This window comes from Triturus cristatus, chromosome 8 (assembly GCF_964204655.1).
Source record: "Triturus cristatus chromosome 8, aTriCri1.1, whole genome shotgun sequence".
NCBI lineage: Eukaryota > Metazoa > Chordata > Amphibia > Caudata > Salamandridae > Triturus > Triturus cristatus.
Window position 1 is genome coordinate 226,877,413 of NC_140591.1, and position 21,615 is coordinate 226,899,027.

General features: G+C 43.2%; 1 protein-coding gene across 1 annotated transcript in view; it reads right to left on the reverse strand.

Moving 5' to 3' along the window:
* SESN3 (sestrin 3) overlaps nucleotides 1–21,615 on the reverse strand; it is a 247,821-nt gene that overhangs the window by 133,137 nt on the left and 93,069 nt on the right. The window contains exon 2 of the mRNA XM_085621415.1: nucleotides 19,066–19,131. Within this exon, the coding sequence (XP_085477541.1) occupies nucleotides 19,066–19,131 (66 nt within the window). The remainder of the gene's footprint in view (nucleotides 1–19,065; nucleotides 19,132–21,615) is intronic.

Consider the following 21,615-nt stretch of genomic DNA (forward strand, 5'->3'; position numbering starts at 1 on the left):
AGTGTTGGTTGCGAATGGTCCTATCTATGTGTGTAGGACACAAGTCTCGGGTATAGAGGGTAGACGGCGTCTACTCACTATTATCACAGGGGAACACCATCTACTCTATCAAGAAGTTGCCCCCAACAGAAATATGCTGAACTCGTCCCGGTGTAATTTTCGGACACCTGGACACATTCAGCAGCGCCTGCACCAAGCCCGCTTTCCTAACGAGCAGCAATAGGCACTAGGGGGCAGGGTGCCTTGTCAGATTCCTGCCGGGTCTATAACATAGGCCTAAGTTAAGAGGCAACTGGGCTGGTAGTCATCTGGAGCCTCACACCTAAATGCAAAGAGAATGGAGGGGAAACAAGGGCTCACAGCTTGTTACTTCACAGGTACTTAATAGAGGCAAGGGTTTTGCTTGTTCAGTCCCTGTATATGAAACAGGTATGAATTGTAACAATGTTAGATGTTTTTCTCTCTTGCAATATTTACACACATAATAATTTAAATACCCCTATTTTGTTTTATTTCTTCTATAGTGCTACTCATCCCATTGTAGGGTGTCAGGGAGCTTTATATCACACGTACACATTGTACATTGACAATAAATCATGCAAGTGTGTAAATCAACGTATAGGATGTATTACTTAAGACAGTGAGGGTTACAAGGTGTAGTAGCCAGTTCCTTCATAGCTCACTGTACTATATCAGGAGTACAATTTATGAACTGCAAGTAAACGGAAATCTTTTTTAAAAGCAGTATCCCACGTACCTAGCTACATAAAATGTGCTTTGCAGGAGACATATTAACCCTCTATGCTACTTTGATTCAAAACTGGGACTAGATAAAACCGAGATCTCTCCAGCAAATGCGCTAACCTCCAGAGTTATCTTTCCATTACTATTATTCCCTGAGATTTATTTCCCTAGCACATAAAGATCTCTTAATCAGGTGCGTTAAGAAATTTTAAAATGCAGACTTTGCAAACAATTAACCAAAATAGATTTAGGGCCATATTTATAAAAGGGTTGCGTCGCTTTTGCATCACGCAAAGGGGTGCAAGCATGATGCAACCCTTAAGTGCAATTTTTGAAGCCACTCAAAGTCACCTGGCGTGTGCCTGAGTAGCTTGACAAAATCAGAGTAACGCAACACAGCACAAATCGCTGGGTTGAGTTACTCTGCCCCAGGAAGGCGTTCCATGGGTGGTGTGTGGGTATTCCCACGCAACACCCATGGAGTTTGATGCATTCCCAGATTTATCATAAGTGGTAGACCTGGGAATGCGCCAAAACTGCAATGCCTCCACAGGTGAGGCACAATGAGGAGAAATATGTTTATTTTTCCTCATTTTTCCCCTCTTTCTATGTGTGCTGCACTCTGCTTACAATGTAGTCACCCTTGCACCAAGCAAGGTGCATTCCTGTCCTTTCCCTGTCACACAGTGCAGCAAGGTGGCTAGCTGTGCTGTGTCAAATAACGATAAATATGCCCCTTACTCGCCACGTTTCTCATTGTTGCCAATCTCTCTGCGGCACAGTTTATTAAAAAAATATATATATAAGTTGAGGTCCAGATTTTGCGCCAGGATTGCATTCCTTTTTTGGCACACGACTGACGCAAAATGTGCAATGCAGATAATGATGCCCTTGTGGCTAAATGTGCCATCACAAATGCACAGCTATCCTATTTCTCTTTCATATGAAAAGAGATAAATCTTTGTCGGATATAGCCCCAAAACACTGCAATGCCTTTCATGTCCATTTAAGGCCAAAATACAATGTAATGAACCCTTGACAGTCACTCCAATTGTGTTGTTTAAATAATACCTCATAATGACATATGATTGTGGTCACTGATAACGTAAAATGGACTGATGAAAGAAGATGGGTATTTTCTTTATGCAAACAGTTGGTTTTTGTCAGGGGTAGTAAGGGCTATGCACATGCACTTACAATACAATGTAATAAGTAAATGCTGGTAGTTATGGTTTGAACTAGCTGCATGATTGTGGATTAATATGAGTTTGCTGATTAGGTGTCTTTGAAGTCCACTGTAAAGAATGGCATAGTCAAGAGGTGACAGTACCAGAACTAAATAAGCTATGCCCTATAGGAATATCTCAGATACAGAAAGATCCGGAGTCGAGTTGTCATAGTATTGAAGGCACTTTTGCCTACTTGATTAACCTGAGAATGGAGTGAGCAGTTGGTAGGCCCATGATCACTTTCAGGTTACACACTTCGGTCCATGTGGTTCACAATGCTAGAGGTTACTTACATTAAACACTGGTAGGGTCATATATGGACTAGTATTTCTCTTTTGTTGCTAACGGAGCTCCAAATGGTTTGGGAACATCCAAATGATTACTGCCTTTAGGTATTGGTAGAGTCCAGATGGGTCCAAGTCAGGAGGTCTTTGTCAATTTTAGAACAACCTAGGGATCATCGGGGTTGTTAAAGCAGCTATGTTTGAATGACAAGCGTAGGGAACATATACAGGTATATAGTGAAGAACGCAGGAGAGATTATGGAGCCTTGTGGAACACCTACCCAGTGAGTGAATGATAGTGAGCCGAAAGGAGGAAGCATGAACATTTTGTCTTGGTTACTAAGGGAGCAATTAATTCCATTAAGTACTGTGCCTTGAATTTCAGGTAATGTCTTTGGAGAAGCAGTTGATGATCAACCATGCCAAATTCTGAAGACAAGACGCGTAGGAGGAGATACATAACTCTGTTAGAAGCCATTGTGTTCTTTGGGACAGCTCACATTTCAAGTATTGGAGATCCAGTATCCCTTCAGTGTCAGAAATGTGTCTGTCTGAAAGGTGGCTGCTTTGTTCAAGAACTTCTGCTATCTGAATAGATGCAATTTTATTCAATGAGTTTCTCAAGAAACAGTCCATTTGACACAGGCCTGTAACCTGCGGAGTCCAACTGATCAAGTTGTTGTTTCTTTAGCATTGGCTTTATATATGGTCAATGTTATGCTAGGCAGATTTTTAGAGTGCACTATCACCCAGGAGGGTATCCTGGCGCTCTGCAGGTGTGAGTCTATGCACTCCTAGAGCCTAGTGGGACTACTCAAATAGCCAGGTCCTCAGCTTCTTGCAGAATATAAGAAGTGAGGAGGGGGTTTTATTGTGAAGCGAGGAGGTGGTCTTTATGTCTATCAGAAGCTCGTTCCATGCTTAAGGAGCGATGTAGGAGAAGGTTTGACCGCCAGATCTGGTTTTTCGTATTTTGTGGAATTTGTGCAAGTAGGAGTCCGGCTCTGTGAAAGAAGATGCAATTGTTGAGGTATGATGGGCCAGTGTAATGTTGAGCCTTAAAAGTCTGGATGAGGAGTTTGAATTCTGCTCGTTTGTGAATGGGGAGCCAGTGGAGTTCCTTCCGGTTTGGTGTGATGTGAGTGCGGCGTGGGAGGTGGAGAGTGAACCTGGGTCCGAGTTCTGAATGGTCTGCTGCCTTCTGGTGAGTTTGTTGTTGATCCCGGCGAAGAGGGTGTTCCCTTAGTCAAGCTTGCTTGTGACCAGGTCATTTGATACTGTTTTCTGGGTGTGGATTGCGAGCCATTTGAAAATCTTCCTCAGGATCTTCAGGTTATGGATACATGAGGCAATGATGGCACAGACTTGGACGGTCATGTCGCCTTTGCTGTTGATGATGATCCCTAGGGTCTTGGCTTGGGTGGTGGGGCTTTGTGTTGGCCCTACCTCTATTTGCCACCAGGGAGAGTCAAACAGTGATGTGAACATCCCAAAGATCACAATTTCGTTCTTGTCGGTGTTCAGCTTTAGACAGTTGGTCTTCATCCAGAGGGTGATTTCAGTCAATCAGGCACTGGACTTGGTACTGGGCGTCTTGCCCGCGCAAGAGAGAATGAGTTGCATGTCGTTGGCATATGGCATCAGCAATGGTATAAACAGACTCTTCTTTCACCATCAGTGGGGATTTAGTCCCTCATGGGTACTCAACTAGTCCTAGAAAACATAAAAGAGCGCCTCCTATTTTCCTTGGACAAAAGCAAAGCAATAACCATCTGTCGTAATTTCGTCTACAATGGCGATGGGAGTACTCTCCGAAACTTGATATTCTTTTCTACAAACGCCCTGACTGGAACTTAAGTACTACCGAGATATTTGCAAAACACGTACGTCTGATCCTTGAAGGAAACCAGTTATATTTAGACCCATATTGTATGGGACCACATACAGGTTTTACCGGAGGTGTGGCGAATCGGTTTTTCAGTAATTGCATCTGCCCTGAGGATGTCGCTGGGCGATTGACCCAAGACGAAACACGTGTTGGCTACAGGCAACAACTTGGTTATACCATCTACGCCAATTTCTTATCACGAATCGATGTGTAATACACCTACGGTTATGATCAAGATGAGAATATTTGAGAAATTAGAAAATAAAGAAGAATATTATTTGATAATACATTGGACTGACATCTTATTGGACTGATGCTCTAATGATATCTTTTTGATTGCTTGTTTGCTTCTTGCTCTGGAACGATATTCTGTTTTGAGTTTATCCTCTGTGTATCTTCAGTAACTGAGGATTATTGGGACGTAGGTGGCAGTTTCCTTTCTGTTCCCTGGAGCACCTTTTAAGATATTTGTCTATACCCTGACTAAATCTTTGGTTTTGCGCAAGGTTTAACTAACCACGCTTCAAAGTCACATTCACATTTTTGGATAAACCTCCAGGTGAAAGTGACCCCGGCTATGTGTTGTGATCCTATCTTCACCAGTGTCTGTGAGTGGCCTACGCTGTCCCTCTACCCCCTCTGCCATCATGTCTCCATTCAATTAAAGCAGCTCCTTGTAACTGTACCCCCCCCCCCCCATTCCCTTCGCTGCCACCTAGTACTGTGGTCGTTAGATGACCCACCCCACCAATGCTTTAGGCGCCTGTCGCCCCGCCCAACTGTATGCACTGCTTACCACCAAGTCCAGTGATTCCATTAGGGCAATGAGTGGCAAGCCCGGCTGGTTCAAGGCTGTACAAAGGAAACAAAAACACCTGCCCTCCACCCACTACTCAAACCCCCCCCCCCCTCACCACACCATCTGGAGCATCATCAGTCCCTTTCATCTTAAACAGCCCCTCATGCAAGTTCATCCGCTGTCATGGTGTGTCCCTCGGGAGGTCCATCTCCTTTGCATTCACACTTGACCTCGCTGACCCATCCTCAGACGGCTCTGAAGCTGGAGCCAGGGCCTCCCGGCGATTCGCCAAGGGCTGCAGGAAACCACGCTGCAACCACCACCTTGTCCTTTTCCATGTATGCCTCCGCCCTGGTGGGAGTCACTCTCAACCTCCTGCATTGATGACGCAGTGTTTGTCCGGTCCTGCGTAATCAGTTGGCTATGCCTCTCCAGCCAGTCCCAGACCTCCTTCGCCTCCATAAACAAGTAACCTGTAGGGCCCACCTCGACCCGGAGAAAGGTTGGGAACAACAAGGCATATTTGCTATTGAAATGTCACAGATGTTTCTTAACTCACAAGAGGGATTCCTGCTTATGCTGGACCGCTGTTGTATAATCCAGATTAATGCTCAGTGGGGAGTTCTCAATCCGCCAGGGCCCAAGGGCAAGTGCCACTTGCAGAATATGGTCTTGGTCCCTAAAGTTCAGTAGGCGAACCACAATGGGTCTAGGCAGCGCTCCAGGAGCCGTGGGTCGACCCAGAACCCTGTATGCCCTCTCCACAGAAAACAGTGGCGTCACCACACCTCTCAGCACCTCCGAGGCAAACCACTGCTCTACAAACAATTCCAATGAGGGGCCTTCCGCCTTCTCTGGAACCCTCACCAGCCAGGCATTGTCCAGCGAGAGCTTCTCTCAACAGCTTCCACCTTTGCCGAGAGAACCTCCACCTCTCTCTTCACCCGGGTCAACCATTCTTCATGGTCCACCACTGATGGTGAATCCGGGCCATAGTCGAATCCACATCAGTCGCTCTTCTCAGCCAACTTGGAGTAATCCACTCTCAAGAGACACAAATTACCACCGCCACGATCTCATGCTCCTGCATCTCCTATGAGATCTTAGTTTGTTGCACTACGACAAAGAGGAGGTCTTCTGCCCCTCAGAGATGAATATACTACGCTATAGACACTGATTGGTTGACTGGGCATCAGCTAATCAGTACACTAGACTGATGACCTATGTTTCTATACTTTGCACTATGATTTTTATTCATCCATTTTACATATATTTGGTTAATTCTTTACTGCCGAGTTTTGACAGTAAAGACTAAAATCATAATCTTCACCTCAGTGTCTTTAATAGAATCCAAACGTACTGTCACATTATTGGGGTAGATTTTCAGAGTGATATTCTGGCATAGCCGGACTCCTTACATGAAAGGGGCTCCCTTGGTTAGGGTTTTAATAATAACGAACAGCATGTGAAAATTAGACTGGCATCTTAAACTGCCAAGGGTAAAGAGAGGGAAGTCCATTAACCTGTATTCACCATAACTTTGTAGGCACTCATTTAAATAGAAGCACTTGGTTCATCCTCTTCATTGCATTGTGATATAGACATGTCCACTCTTTCTATCCACTTCAATACAGGCATGAATGAGGCTGGAAGGTGGGTTGCTGCAGGTATTCTTATCGGAAACTGACTGTGCAGGTCTGCTCTGCCACAAGCCATATGAATCCTAGCACCAAGATCACGCAGTGCAGGCTTGTACACGTTTGCGCCCATGGACTTGCGTCAGAAACAAAACGTCCAAGGTGAGGGCATCAGTATACCGCCTTCGCTTGGAATCGAATAGCTTGATTTGGAATAGATCACCAATCTCCTATGAGACAATCCACCATGAAATGAATCCTTTAGTCATAGCTCTGATCTGCAGCACAACCTTATCCACGTGCAGCCTGTGTGGAGGCTGGACAGAGCCTGCTGGAAAGGTCAGCCAGCACTTTGGCAGAAGCAATTACCACAAGGAAAACATGCTTTTTAAAAGACATTTTCCAATGACTACAAATTGGCAGCATTCCAAAAAGGTAAAATAAGCAGGAATTAGACTGCGGGACACAAAATGTTGATTACAAAATCTTAACAGTTGTGTAACCCTTTGAGTTTCTAACAAGGGCGAACGACAGCGTGATAAATCTGCAGCAATAACATTGACAATCATTTATCATGTTCTTAATGAGTTAGAATAATGCATTATAGACGCACTACAGAATAAAAAGAATAGGCATGAGAACGGCATCTTTTTGCTGCTAGTAACGCCACAGAAAGAAATAGGGAACTGTGCTATTTATGAGCACCAAGGGCTAAATCTGTGCCCACGCTGCAAATTATAGAACCAAAAAAGCAATAACTACATCAGTGGTACAACCACAGCATTAGCAGCCGCTAGGAATGAGGGTCACTGAGTCCATCGAATGATCATCAGTAGTCGCGTGCAGATGTGGTGCACGGCTGTACTCTGACAGCAAACTAATGGAGGCGAGACCGAGAGAGGGAGAAACACCGATCGAAACCTCGTGTAGAATTATTTTTCCATATATATCTATACAATTGTCTAGTTGAGGGTTCATAGACCTAAGCAACCACCTTTAGGCCGTCATTTGAAATGCCTATGTCTTCAAAAATTATGTTTAGGACGTATCACTGCCTGGTTGAAGTGAAGTATCCCTAAGCAAGTATGATCAGGAGACCCAGATGCACCAGAATTTTTAGTGCCATAGCAGACAAAATTCTAGCTGGCTCCATTTAAGACCTTAACTGTCATTGACTAGCTGCGTCTGATCCTCTTGAGCACTATTGTCAAAAACAAGCATTTGGAAAGCCAACAGGTCTCACCCACGCAAGAATTTGCTTTGTCAAAGCTTTTTTTTAGCTAGGTTTTACATGCGCACCATGGATGAAATTTAAAATTGAGCGCTATGGCACTTCTTTAAAACAAATTTCATCTATATTGCGTTATAGTGTTTTTTGTTTTATTTTTTATTTCAGTTGTGCTGCACATCAGCCGCTCTACTGTACATGTCAACAACAAAAAATAGGGAGAAAGCCAAAACTATGCGTAGGAGAGACCTTTTCAATTTGCCAATGCTTGTTATCCTTGTTCTTTTCGGTCTCCTGACTACTTCCCATCAGCTGCCGATTCACAAAGGCATGTAAGAGTGCGCAAAAGAGTAGCCAAGGCTTGCTGCTTCCCATATTCAGATGCTTTTGTGGAATGGCCCCCAAACTGCAAGTGCACTCTAGTCTGTAAAGTTCTCCACAGCAGCTCACTGATGTCCAAAAATAGTAGAAACCATTTATAACTGGTGAACTGGAATTCCAAATAGAGAGTTCTCACTAGGCTGCATGAATGAGGAAGTACTTGCTTTCCACTTTATTTGTCAATTAGTAAAAACCACCCCAAAACAAACATTTGACTCAAATATAGGAAAGAGAGGAAAACTAATACTAGTGAGGGGTGCAATGTGCAAAGCACCTCAACGTTCCAAGCCTGATAACAAAAGGAGACACATGCTAACTGGAGTATTTTTTTCTGCAGCCTTGTGACATCAGGGATGTGCTTAAGGTAGTTAACTCGACAGCAGCGCATAGGATTTGAGAAGCGTAGAGGATTATTCAAATACCGGTTAAAAAAAGTCAATGTTCATGAGCGGAAAAAAGAAAAAAAAACAACACAATAACAAAAGTTGCTAAATGGTGCAACTCCGCACAGCTAGTAAAGAAGGTCCCACGGTTCTCGTGACCAATTATAAGGGCGCTTGAAAGGATGACGCAGGCGAGGAACAGATAAGACGGAGCTGCAGAGGGCAGATAACGTGCTTACCTGCCGAGTCCACCAGGAGCCGTATCATGAGTTGCGCTGGCTCAGCACAGAGCTAGCTGAACGACTGTTTATGAGCCCGCAGTGTGTAAATAAATTATTTTAACCTGATATTACTGCGAGTTGGAGCACTGCTTAAGGCACCAGTGTTCAAAAAGAAGCAAGCCTTACACACGGTTTCCGGGCTGTACTGCCTGGAAATCAAGACCCAACTCGAAGAAATATATATAGGGGCGTGGCTTCATGGGGGAGTGTTTGGGGAGTTCCACCCCCTCAATAAATTTATTATTTAATAAATAGTTGAGCACAGACGCTTTAATTCGGGTATGTTAAGGTGTCTATTGGATTTCATCTAGGATTTTTAAATACTCGGACAAAGACACACTTTAGTCTGTTTTAAGGTCTTGCAACACGGTTATTTGCTGTGTTTTAAGTACACCTCACATCCGCACTCCTTTCCCTTTCCACTGGCTCTTAAACTCCCCTCACGGGCTGCTTCTCATATTATGAATAACATGATATGCCAGCCTGATTGTCGGAAAATCTTAAACGCACACCCCAGGCTTACTTACCAAGCTGCGCCTCTGAACGTCAGTCAGGTTGAATTCATTCACTTTACACACGGCACGCGATTAACAACAGGCGCCCAGTGCTCGAGCTAGCCTGGACCCTGATATGAGGCCCCACCTATCTGTGGTGTAGGGAGGGTCTGGATGAGCCGTCAGGACTATCTGCAACCTTTCCAGTTAATTTACTTATTCAAGAATTGGTTTAAATTGGTTCAAGCATAAGTGACAGTTATATGTATCCCGGCTCCATTCTAGAGAAGAGCAAGTGAAGCCTGCATTATCACTAGTTGCAAGAAAATCATTTTCTGAATAACATCACAAGGTGAAACGGACTACTAAGGCTAACTAATCAGGACCTAGCTGCTCAAGCAGCAAGCCTTCAAAGCTTGTACGGCAAAACAAATCTATCGTTTTCGGTTATAAAAGAAAACAACTCCTACTCTGTCAACTCCTGCTGGTCATGATTTACAGGGGAAGGAGGACACATTTCCGCCTGTTCTGTGCATCTTCCAAGCTTCCTGTTCCTGCGACTGGCCCCGCCTTCCAACACAGGGCGAGAGGTCCCAGTGCTTCAGGTCCTGAGGGCTTTCTATACAGGAACTGCTGCTGTGGAGGATTTTAGCCACCCACTGCCAGTTCTTTTGGCCACCCACTGCCAGTTCTTCTGGCCTCCGAGCTTTCCTTGAAGTGGATCCAGTAAACCAGGGCGGAAGTAAAATGGAGGGGCAGCAAGACCGCAAAGTGGTAAGGTGCTCGGTTCTAGTTCCAGCTCGGTGTTACTGTGCTAAATTGTGTTTTTGGTGTCATTGGTGTCAATAGGACAGCCTGCTTGTCCTTAAATATGATTAAACTGCGTAGCAACCTTTAATATTGATACAGCATAGTGGCCCTCGCTATTCGACAAAGCGTTTGTGGTATCCATGTATGTTCTGACAACCACAGTGCTGGCTGTTAGCTGCCTTCCATCTTTTCTTACTATATTCCATGACTGTGTGGGATATTTCTTTTTTGAGTAAGTCAAAATTGAAATCATTGGTATCTGAAACATTTACTAGGACTACAGAAATATTCTTCAGTCTCTTACTCGCATAAAGCCGCTAGTCTCTCGAGTTACGCTGTGGCAGCAAAGTAGAAGTGATCTTCTCCAAACCAGCAAAATCTATAAAAGCAACTGAACATGAGGGACCTGAAGCTATTAATATGCTTAACCCTCCACGAGCCAAAGGAAACAGTACATTATTCCTCAGGCGCTTTATCTCCCTTCCCCCTTTCTCAATCTGATGGAGATAATTCTGGTTCTCTTCTTCCTCCCCTTTCTGTTCAAAGTTTGCCTGAGGACAGTCTTTCGAAGACTTGAATGAACGATCCAGTTATAACTTTGGTAGCTTTGTCAGGGAGTATGAAATCTGGTCCACAAATGACCACGAAATTGGCAGAAATTCCTTCTTTAAATCTAAATCCTCTGACTTGACAGCAATACAATAACTCTGCTCTTGCCTTAGCAAATACTGCTAAAAAGAAATGCACCACAACGATGAGGGTCCCGCACCCATGCGCACAGGGAGTCACTTCCTCAAAATATTTAAATTACCAGTGCTCACTTAACAAATGGTCACCGTTACAAGTTTGAAATTAGCAAATACTGCAATAAGTCCCTCCCTGGCAACAACTACAGACCCTACCATTGTTACGAGCAAGCTGCTTACTGACGTTTTCTTATTTTTTCATTCTCATAAGTTGATTCCTAAAACTGTCACAGACAAAAGAAAGTCAGCTGTATTGGAACCTGAACTAGTTACAGGTCCTGAGTTAACCGTAAGAATAACACCAACACAACATCTTCAAATTATCGTCCAGGAGCAGTAACCGCAACCCACACCTTCAATACCTCCCTAGACAATTTTGACTGGGCCATCTAAAGCACAGAAATTGACCAGAAATTTCAGAAGTGTCTGCTCCACTGCTAGAGCACATTCTTATGGAAATTAAATCTTGAAAACAACATCGGATGGCTACTGCAGATGAGGTTAAGGATAGTCTGCATAAAATAGCGGATCAAATGGCTCAATTGCTTTATAAAGTGGATAAAATGGAGCAACGTATCTCTGAATGAGAGAACAAGATGCATATAACTTTAGAGCAAACCGTTTAACTTGAGAAAGAATTAACACTGCTCCATGATAAACAATAACAGGTGGAAAATCATCCAAGGCATTTCAGCTTGAGAATTATGAGGGTACCGAAGTGTGAGGTGGACAAGGTAATCAAATTCAGACAGTCAATCAAAATAAATTAAAAGAGGTCCTAGAACAACTTCCCACGTCTTGCTCAAAAAGATGCGCTATGTTGGAAACTTTCACCATGGAAGGGCTAAAGGAAGTAATTGCTAGCTCAGCCTGCAGCAAATAGTGTGGTCCGGTCGGGTATCATGCAGAGTTTTCTAAGGCAATTTTGAGCGTTTTACACACTCATTTGTTAAGACTCGCGAATCTCATTCTGGCCAGTGGTGCAATTACTTCTTCATTCAGCACCGGGATTGTATTCAGTTTTAAAAAAAAGGGCAAGAATTCTGAAGACCCAAATTTCTGTTGCCTTATCTCTCTTGAATTTTGAAGATAGGACTTTAATGAAATTATTAGCAAATAGGGTAAATAAGTTAGCACATAAATGAATTCACATAGAGCAAAATGTTTTTATTGCAGGGTGACATTGTGTGCAAACACTAATTATTTAATTGAAGCTCTTGATAGTTTTACTACAAATCAAATTTCAGCTATGGTCTTTCTATTGTATGCGGAGAGGGCCTTTGATCTGAGTTTTGGATTGTTAAAAAAATGAGTTATACCACCCAGTTCATAGAGTTCACAGATAACCTCTATAAAGTGGAAGAAGCTAGATTAATTTAAAATTAGTTTGACACAGGGGCTTTTAAAGTTCTACGCAGTACTAGACAGGGCTGCCCTCTCACCATTTTTTAGGTCCCGCCTGACCCAGCGCATGCGCTGGTCTGGCGAGACTTATTGAGAGGGCTCCAAAAAGTGCTCCCAGGCCAACCTAGAGCTACAGTGCATGTGCACGGGCGTGCGCGTCTCGCTTTACCGCGATTACTTTCACTGTGATGTTGGATCGTGATAGCGATTGCGATCACTTTCATTTTTGCGGTCGCACGGCCGCTTGGCATAGCCAATAGGTCTCACTTTTGGGACCTTATAAGTATTTAGTTATGCAACTGTTGCATGGCTAAATACTTATAAGGTCCTCAAGGCGAGACCTATTGGCTATGCCAATGCTTGTTTTAATTGGAGTCACTTGCTATAGCTATCCGAAAGGATAGCATCATCAACCCACCTCTTTTACAAATGGTGAGAATCAAACTATGTCGATAATAGAATGCTATTTTTAAGAACAAGACACAGATATACAAAGGAGTATTTGAAATTGTTTCTGATGTGCAAACTCTGGGGTAGCTACAAAGTTGATAAATCCAAAACAGAAGTTAGATAATGCAAAAGCATCCCACCTCCCCTCCCCCCCCCAAACCTTACTACCAGGGCTCAGACAGTGTTATCAATCGACCAAAGCGCTATTTGGAGATGACATTTTCAGCTAAAATAGAGGATAGTTACGATTTAAATGATACACGTTAGCAGAGCAGCTTTAATTAAATGGCGATTTTACCTTGATATACTTTTTCCTTTGCATTCTAATCACATATATATTTTGATTAATACTTTAAACAATTTCATAATCAAATACAATAATATTGATAATATTCTCAGGTTAATAAAATCTTATAAAAAAGTTACTTGTAAGACATTACTATTTAAAAAAAAAAAAAAAAAAAGAAAGTCCAGGTTTTTTTTTTTTTTTCATTCCCTATACTAATAGCGCAACCAGTCTTTAGCATCTAAAAGTAAACTTTGTAGATAAAATGACAATAAATATATGGAAAGATAATTGAAAAAATGGGTTAAAGGGGAATATTTTGTTTTAGATTTGGCGAATCTCATATCCTATACTGCTATCCCAGATTGGATCCTTTCTGGTATTCAATATTCGAGTATCTTGAAGGAAAACTACAGCTTAAAATTCCTCGACATCCCATTATAGTTTTTTTCAGGCTATAGTCCTCTGAATGGGATATTGTTGAGATGTCATGGAGTAATCTATTATTCAATCACCTCTTTTACAGATTGGCTTACAAAAACTTAAAGAATTAACTAACCAAAAATATTTTAATCTGGGATGATTTCATAAGCATAATATAACAGCACCATCCACTAAATATTTCAAATATATGTTTTATTTGTTGCAAATATGTATAATTACATAGCTTAAATGTGTGTAATCTTGAAATGTGATATTTGTATGCATTTCTAAATAGGTTTATTATTGTACCTCTGAACACGAAAAAAATAAAATAAGCAAAATTAATACGCTATTGAGCATTAGATAAACCTTAGCAACTACATAACAAAAATGATGTATTGCAGATTCTTGTAAAGATAAATAAATAAAAAAATTGTGGTCAAGTACAAGTAAAATAAACATACTTTAGTTTTTCTTTCTCCCGACAGGTGGTCATCTAAACCTAGAACTTTTTTAATGCCATATCTGAATTCCTAGCATCAGATCAATTATACATAGTCTACTTAGTTTAGTTAAGTCAACCTCACAGCATTTTTGCAGAATGAACATTGCCACTGAGCATATATACATATAAGGAGTTTATAGTCCGTTTTCAATGTAAATATTGAACAATATGTGTAGCTTTAACATTTTTGAACCACCCATTTCCTCTGTTGGGTCAGTACCTCACCAATCCCATGCTTATTGGCATCAACTACAATACTAAGAGGTAGATTACGGTCTAAAAGACTATAGAACAGTTACATACAACAATTAGCTCATTTGAGTTTCAAAAGCCAACTTTAAAGTCAAAATCTAGAGTTCAGCCTAATCAATACAGACGTTAAAAGAAGCCTCAACATTCTATGCTCCTCTCTAGCTTCCTTTGAAAATATTATTATATGCAAACTACTCAAATTCTGGACAAATGAAACATTTTTGGACAAACTTGATTGTGAGCGTTCAGAAACATGTTCACTGCCTCTTCAATTAATACCCATGCCAAGGAACTTTTACATTATACGTTTTTTAAAACCTTCCACCAGGTAAAAAAAATCACTGTATCTACAGCCAATACAATCCCTCTTACATATTTAATTATATACTCATTCATTACAAAAAGACCTCATAGGGAGCTTGCCAGCATCAGACCTGTTACAGGTGAAGAACGACCCCAGGGTCTGCATCGTTGTTCCTCCTACAGAAGGGCACTGTTAATGAATAAGCCCAGGGGCATGGCTTATTCATTAAGACTGAGGGGGTGTGAGGTTCAGCTTTTCTAGCAATCACGCTGGCATATCATGTTAATAATTACATGAGAAACAGTACATGAGGGGATTAAGGGCCAGTGGACAGGGAAAGTAGTGTGAACTGTGAGGGGCTACTTAAAACACAGTGGGACCTATTAGGATGAGGGCGGACTTTTGTCCGCCTGCCACCCTAGCAGTGCTGGGACCGGCCGCCAGTGGTGCGGCAGTTCCATACCTGCAATTAGGATGCCACCGCCACCATGGCGGTGGCAACCTCTATTCCCAGCATTGTGGCGGGCGGTGCTCACAGCACCGCCCGCCACAATGCTGGGAATGCACTGTGTGCATTGTCATGCACAAGGCGACAGGCACCGCGCGGTGCCTGCCACCTGGTCCATGACAATTTAGGCGGGTACCATAGGTACCCCCCCCATGTGCACCCCATCACCCTCCAAATACCCTGGGGGCCCGCAACGGGCCCCCAACAGCAAAATTCGCATGCCTTTCCGTGGCGGCGAAAGGCTGCTCCCGCACCCATGCTAATATGGATGGCGGTGTCTAGCAGACGCCGCCACCATATCTAGCCCCTTTTCCACCCGGTCGACCAGCGGAAAACCGGCAGACAGTTCTTCCGTCCGCTGGGGTACCCCGCCATACTAATATGGCGGGGTGAAATGTAGGGCGGATCGCCACCACAATGCGGGCGATGGCGATCCACCCTACATCGTAATCAGCCCCAGTATTTTGGAAAAAAGAGAAAAAAAAAGTGAGAGTGAGTGAGTGTGAGAGTGAGTGTGAGTGTGTGTGTCAGTCTGTCCAACTGATAGCTCCTGTACCAAACGTGTGTCCTCATGTAACGTAACTGGTGCTATGTAAAGCGCTCTGATACCCGATTAGGGTCAAGTTCGCGCTATATAAAACTCTGTTTAAAAAAAAAACTATTAAATAATACATTTGGGGGGAGGAGGGGTTTGTAACACACTAAACACCCCCCTGAACCTGCGCCCCTGAATAAGCCATCCTTTGGACTAGAAGACTGTCAGATTTCCGGAGGTCCATAGGTTTTGGTGTATATAACTCACTCTCAATAGCACACAAATCCCGATTTGAGCCCCAAAAGGCATTATAAGTGGGGTATGAATTGTATTATATTGCAACATTTATATAGCACTAACTATCCCTATGCGTGGCACTGAAGCACTTACCTACATGCAAAGCATGCTACACCATGTAGGGTGTTTGTTTGGAACGGTGTTGGCTTTGTTTTGATCCGGTGTGGGAAGTGCCTCCATGTCATGAGTGAGCACTGAGGTGCGGTTATTATGGTATGGGATGAAGCACTTAGCAGTGTGATGGCTAAGTGTGGGAGACTGGTGCACAGTTATTGATTTTCAACAAGCAGGCAGCTTTGAGCAGCTCTGAAGGTGCATTTATGGTTATTCCTATTTTCAAAGTCCACTTAGCTAGTTCCTGAACTGGGCTGCCTATTCTCAAACATTGTCAGAATATTTGAGAATGTTCACGTTTCTGGTCCTGAGCAGGCATAGGGTGGAGGAAGACATGGATCAGCGATCTGCTGGGATGGACTTTGTTACTATCATCCTATATCTCATTGCTATAGTGAGATGCTAAACGGTGGTTATAGCATGTAACTAGTAGGGTCTTGCAAAGGAGAACTAAATTAAAGATCTCCTTAGGCCAGCAGCATGTAACATATCTCTTCAGTCACTCAATGACTGTTCAGTTTGTGATGGGTGGTTTATTGTTGTAGACTGGTACAGTACAGGATGGTGGACATGACCCATACCAGTTTTGTCTTATGCGAGTGTGATAGCGTACAGTAGTATAAGGGAATTACTTTGCAGCCTGTATGAACTACTATCGTTCCCAAACACGGAGTGTTATGGTATTAGATTATGCTATATAGCACTTACTATTCCTGAAAGAGTATTGTAGAGCTTTACACTGCTCCATACCCAGGCTTAGTAGTTTTTTTTCTTTTTAGTCCCATTGTTGGCTATTGGGGTTAGTCTTGCACGCTTAAGAAAAAAAAACACAGACATTTACTTTAGTTTCTATGTGGTAGATTAATTTAAGAGAAGTTAGGTGTGATCTTCAGTGGAAGAGGGGATACATGAATCCATGCATTGGTTGGCAGTATTAATAGATGAGCTATAGGAGATTAAGTATTCTTAGGCTGCAGGGGTATGGCTTTTAAAGAAGGGGGGGGGTTGTGATTTTTGCATTGAGGTGTGAGAAATTTGTAGAGCTACAGTATTAATAGCAAGGCAAACATGCATGGGACTTGAGAGTAGGCTGTGCTTGGAGAGAGGAGGCATGCAGAGGATGGAAAGGAAGGTGGTAGTCATTCAAAAGAAAAAAGAGAGCCGAGAATCAGAAGATTTAAGTCAAAGTCAAGTTTTCATACATGGATTTTAGGAATATTGTGGAGGCTGCTTTAGATTGCTTGCAAAACTATAGAAAGAAACAACATTATTTGCATGTGTTGCAATATCATTGTAGGCCATGAGCACTCCAGTCTACACACACCCCACCATGACCTGCGCGTAAACAGAATTTAAATAAATATGGTTTCATTTTCCCATACATCAGACCGGAGGAAAACACTAAACAAGAATGTTGTACTTCAAATGTTGATGCTAGAGATTTCCTTCCCTTTCCATCTGGTGATCGGGGTGGGATAACAGAGTCAGTTTTAATGAATTAGTGTAAAGTAATGCTTTACAGGGCAGGTAGCACTGGTGCGGTCTCCATTCTGAAGCACCCACAATCTAAGCATTACATGTATGAGATCTTACATTTGGCTGTCATTCAGCATTCTTGTAACAGTAATCAGACACAAAAGGAAAGGCCTCGCCTAGAATCTTCACATGAATAATAGAAAAAATGCACCATATTAGTTCCCCCCCCCCCCTCTTGATTTTTGCCATGTACAATACAGGCACTATTCTTTGAGGCAAACACCAAACATTCTGTGTGTGCGTGCCTCACAACGTAGAAAAAAAAACATGTTACTGGCATTCCATCCACAGTTCCAGGGCCGAAATTCAGAATGTTGCCGTAATCACACACCTGCTATATACCACGCAGGAGGATATCTGTATTTACCAGAGGCCCTATTATGTAAAGGGTGCCCTTTCCCTGTTTGCGCCGGATGCACCTTAAAACAAGCATTGGCATAGCCAATAGGTCTCGCCTTTCGGACCTTATAAGTGTTTAGCCATGCAACAGTTGCATAACTAAATACTTATAAGGTCCCAAAAGCGAGACCTATTGGCTATGCCAAGTGGGCCGAGAAAGTGATCGCGATCAAACATCAAAGCGGCCGTGTGGCAGCGAAAGTGAAAGTAATCGCCGCGCGCGCATGCGCGCACATGCACTGTAGCTCTAGGCTGGCCTGGTAGCACTTTTTGGAGTCCTCTCAATAAGTCTCGCCAGACCAGCGCATGCGCTGGGTCAGGCAAGACCTAAAAAGGTGCGCTAGGCGGAAACAGGGAAAGTGTGCCCTATTACATGGAATGCTCTGTCCCCAGAGCAGCCGCAAACTCACGCTGCTCACAGGGCCGCACATTCCCGTTAAAAAAGGGGCAGCTGCTTTGAAGCCGCTTTGCGTTTTCATAGTGCAGGCGGCAAGCTGCCTATACTTTTAAAGGAGTTTAGAGATCCCCTTACAGGCGGGTGCAGCCACCTTTTAGACAGCGCACTATCAGTTCGCCTCTTGAGAGCTTCTTTGCCTCTGCGACTGCGTCTGTAGAACGCCATGGGTGCATAGGCAAAGGGATTCCCTCATTTGCAAGAGGCATGCCCCCATGCAAATGAGGGAATACCCTCTGAAGATAGCACTGCCACTTTATGTGCGCCAGCGCTATTGATATTATAGCAGGGGCCCTACAAGAGTGTGCGCCCCCTTCTGTAATACCAAAGTTCCCAAGGGGTGCACAAAGTGTGCGCAAAACACCCGTTGCACCCTTGGGACACTAATGTAAATAGGCCACAGGTGCGCAAAAACATGCAGGATCATATGGATCCTAAAATAAGGACCTCAGTGGGTGAACTTTTCCGATTACTGAGTTTCTCAGCAAAGCACCCTATATTCCTGTAGCAGTGGAGACATCCCACAAGCCACTGCGGTGTTGTTCCATGCGCCAGTATTTTTAGAGTCCCTGGTGTTGTGATTACTGCCAATTCCCAACCCTGAAGCGAGCTTCCCAATCAAACATAAATAGAGCAATGTAAACAATACCAAAACAGCTACATCAGACTAGCAGAAAAGAAAGATAATGGTTACCTCTTTTTCTGGTATAAATGCACTTGGCCCTCTTGTTATGGGCAGGGAGACGCTGATTTTTCTCTCCTAGAGGAAAACAAGTATAGTTCAATAGCAGTTCATCGAGTGCATGTTACATGTGACATATGACGCACTGTATCTCAAAAGATTACATTCCATAAAGACATTCTGCTTCACGTTTGAAACTGTGCACCTCTGTCTCCAGGCTTAATCATTAAGTGGCATGTTTGAGTAGCTGTAAATGTTTTCCAATATGCCTTGCTCAGTAAGTGCTGCTGTAAAAGCACCCAGAGCAAGTCCCCATAAATTGACATTTTTCCGACAGACCTGCCGCAATCAATGAAACCTTTAATTCACTAGTCCTTTTCAGTTCAAGGCCCTTCGGGCAACCTTCCTGGTTCAGAATCTATACGATGGCTTAAATCGCATTCAGATTATCAGACGAATGTGCAAGGGATAAACCACTACCAGCCACAACTTAGAATAGGGAATTTGTGATCTAACCACGTTCGATGCCATTCAGCAAGGAATGAAAAGAAATTCAAGTCAAGTCCGGCAGCACCAGTAATGGTCTGGAGCTCTATGCCTCTCAAAGGCCAACTCGGATGGAATCAGCGCTCCCTGTGAGAAGTTAGGAGTACGATTGCACGGTGTTTGCAGCAATGCAACGCCATAAACCCCTTAGTGGTGTACTGAAGCTCAGTACTGGACGGGTCACATGTTTCACAGTAGGAAGTGCATGGTTGGAAGAAGTCGAGTTGCGGGGCGCCACTAAGTGCTAGTGTCACAGAGGAGGTCCAGAGAGGTACGCTTACCGGACATCACTCGCTGGGCTCAACTGAGTTGCGGAGCGAAGAGGCCTGAGCTTTATATTATTTTTATTTCCGCTAAGATTGAAGCAATGGACTGAATATAGGGCAGACCATAAGGGAGCTGGGCAATAAGAGCCAAGTGAAAAGGTTGTGGCTACCCTACTTAAGGGGCATTGCATTAAATCTGAAAGTCCGGTCAGAAAGCATAAACACTAGCTCCCAGAGCACCAAGGCTGCTGAGCAGGAAGCCTGTGGGACTCTTGAAGGGGACTTTAGTGTGGTGTGCTGCACTGCTGCTGGTATGGTGTTGGTCAGTAGGTCATTAGTGGGTGAGCGTGTGAACACGTCTATGGAGGTGCAAGTTGGTGTAAGTGCCGGCAATGATGGTGGACAGAGAAATGGGCATTGCTGTCCATCAAGACAGGTCACCTGACGCATACAATCTGCAGTCATTGTGAAGCCATCTTTCATCATCAAAGAGACATTAGCACAACCACTCCCCGCTGACCCGGCTACAACCTAAAGCTGGGCAAATACTGCGAACAGTTTAATTCAGGTCACAAACAGAAAGGAAACCGAGGATGAGAGGCACCAGGCAGAAGCATGCCTAGCCCAAGACAGACCTCCAGAATGTACTCAGAAGATGGGCAGAACATGCGATTGGGAGCACAGCATGTGGTCATTTTTAAAGCAAAAAAAGGAAGATTGCACTTTTGCAGTGAAAAAAAGAAGGCATACTGAAAACACAATCCAGTCATAATTTATGGGCCTCCATGGACAGGCCTATTCTCATTGGATTGCTCAAACTAGTTTATCAAGATTTGCCATGGGCATTCCATTGTAGGCTCTAGTCTAGACCAAGGAAAGAGCCAGAAAATTAAAACATCCCCCACTCCGAATCACTGATAGAAATTCAAACGTGAACCTCGGCCTTCCCGGCAGAGTTCCTTTCACCCATGTAACTTTCCATCCATCAGTCCATTTATTTACCCTTGATTTTATCTTTTCACCCATTTATCCATCCTTTTACCTTTCCATCTATCATTTACAGTGCATTCTTTTCTTTCACTATTTCTTTTGTGCACCACATCTTCATTTCTTTTAACACTCATCCTTCATTCTTTCCTTTCAGTTTCTTCTTTCCACCACTTCCTCTTTCACTCCACTATTCCTTCTTCTTTCCACCTCTTTTCACCCATCCCCTTTTTTTTCAGAGGTCGAATGTCAAGATGTCTGGGAGCTCAGTGTTTACTTTTCTTTACTTACTACTGAGAGACTTATGTGACAATCCTGCCGAGTATCCATGTAAGAGAAGATGGTGGGATTATTTTTTTTAAGAAAAAAAGAAACATTGGAAATGCAATTGATCGCATTTGTTTGAGTTAGAGCGATTAGGTAAATGGCATTGACATTTAGAATTCCTAAGTGTTATGGAGTGTATGTAGTGGAATTATGTGGGTTGATTTGTTAGTTGTGTAATTGTGTGGTGTGGAATTATGTGGTGTGGATTGGATTTGTGCTGTGGAATTATGCGTACAGTGCGTTGTGGAATTATATGGATAGTAATTATGTGGTATTGGGTGTGCTGGAATTATATGGAGTGGGATTGTGTTAAGGAGTGTAACTATGTGGAATGGTATTTTGTGTTGTGGAGAGGTATGTTGTGGAGTTGATTTTTGTGGCAAGATGTGCAACTTTTTGGTGTGGATTGGATGTATGTTGTGTGTTGTGCAATTGT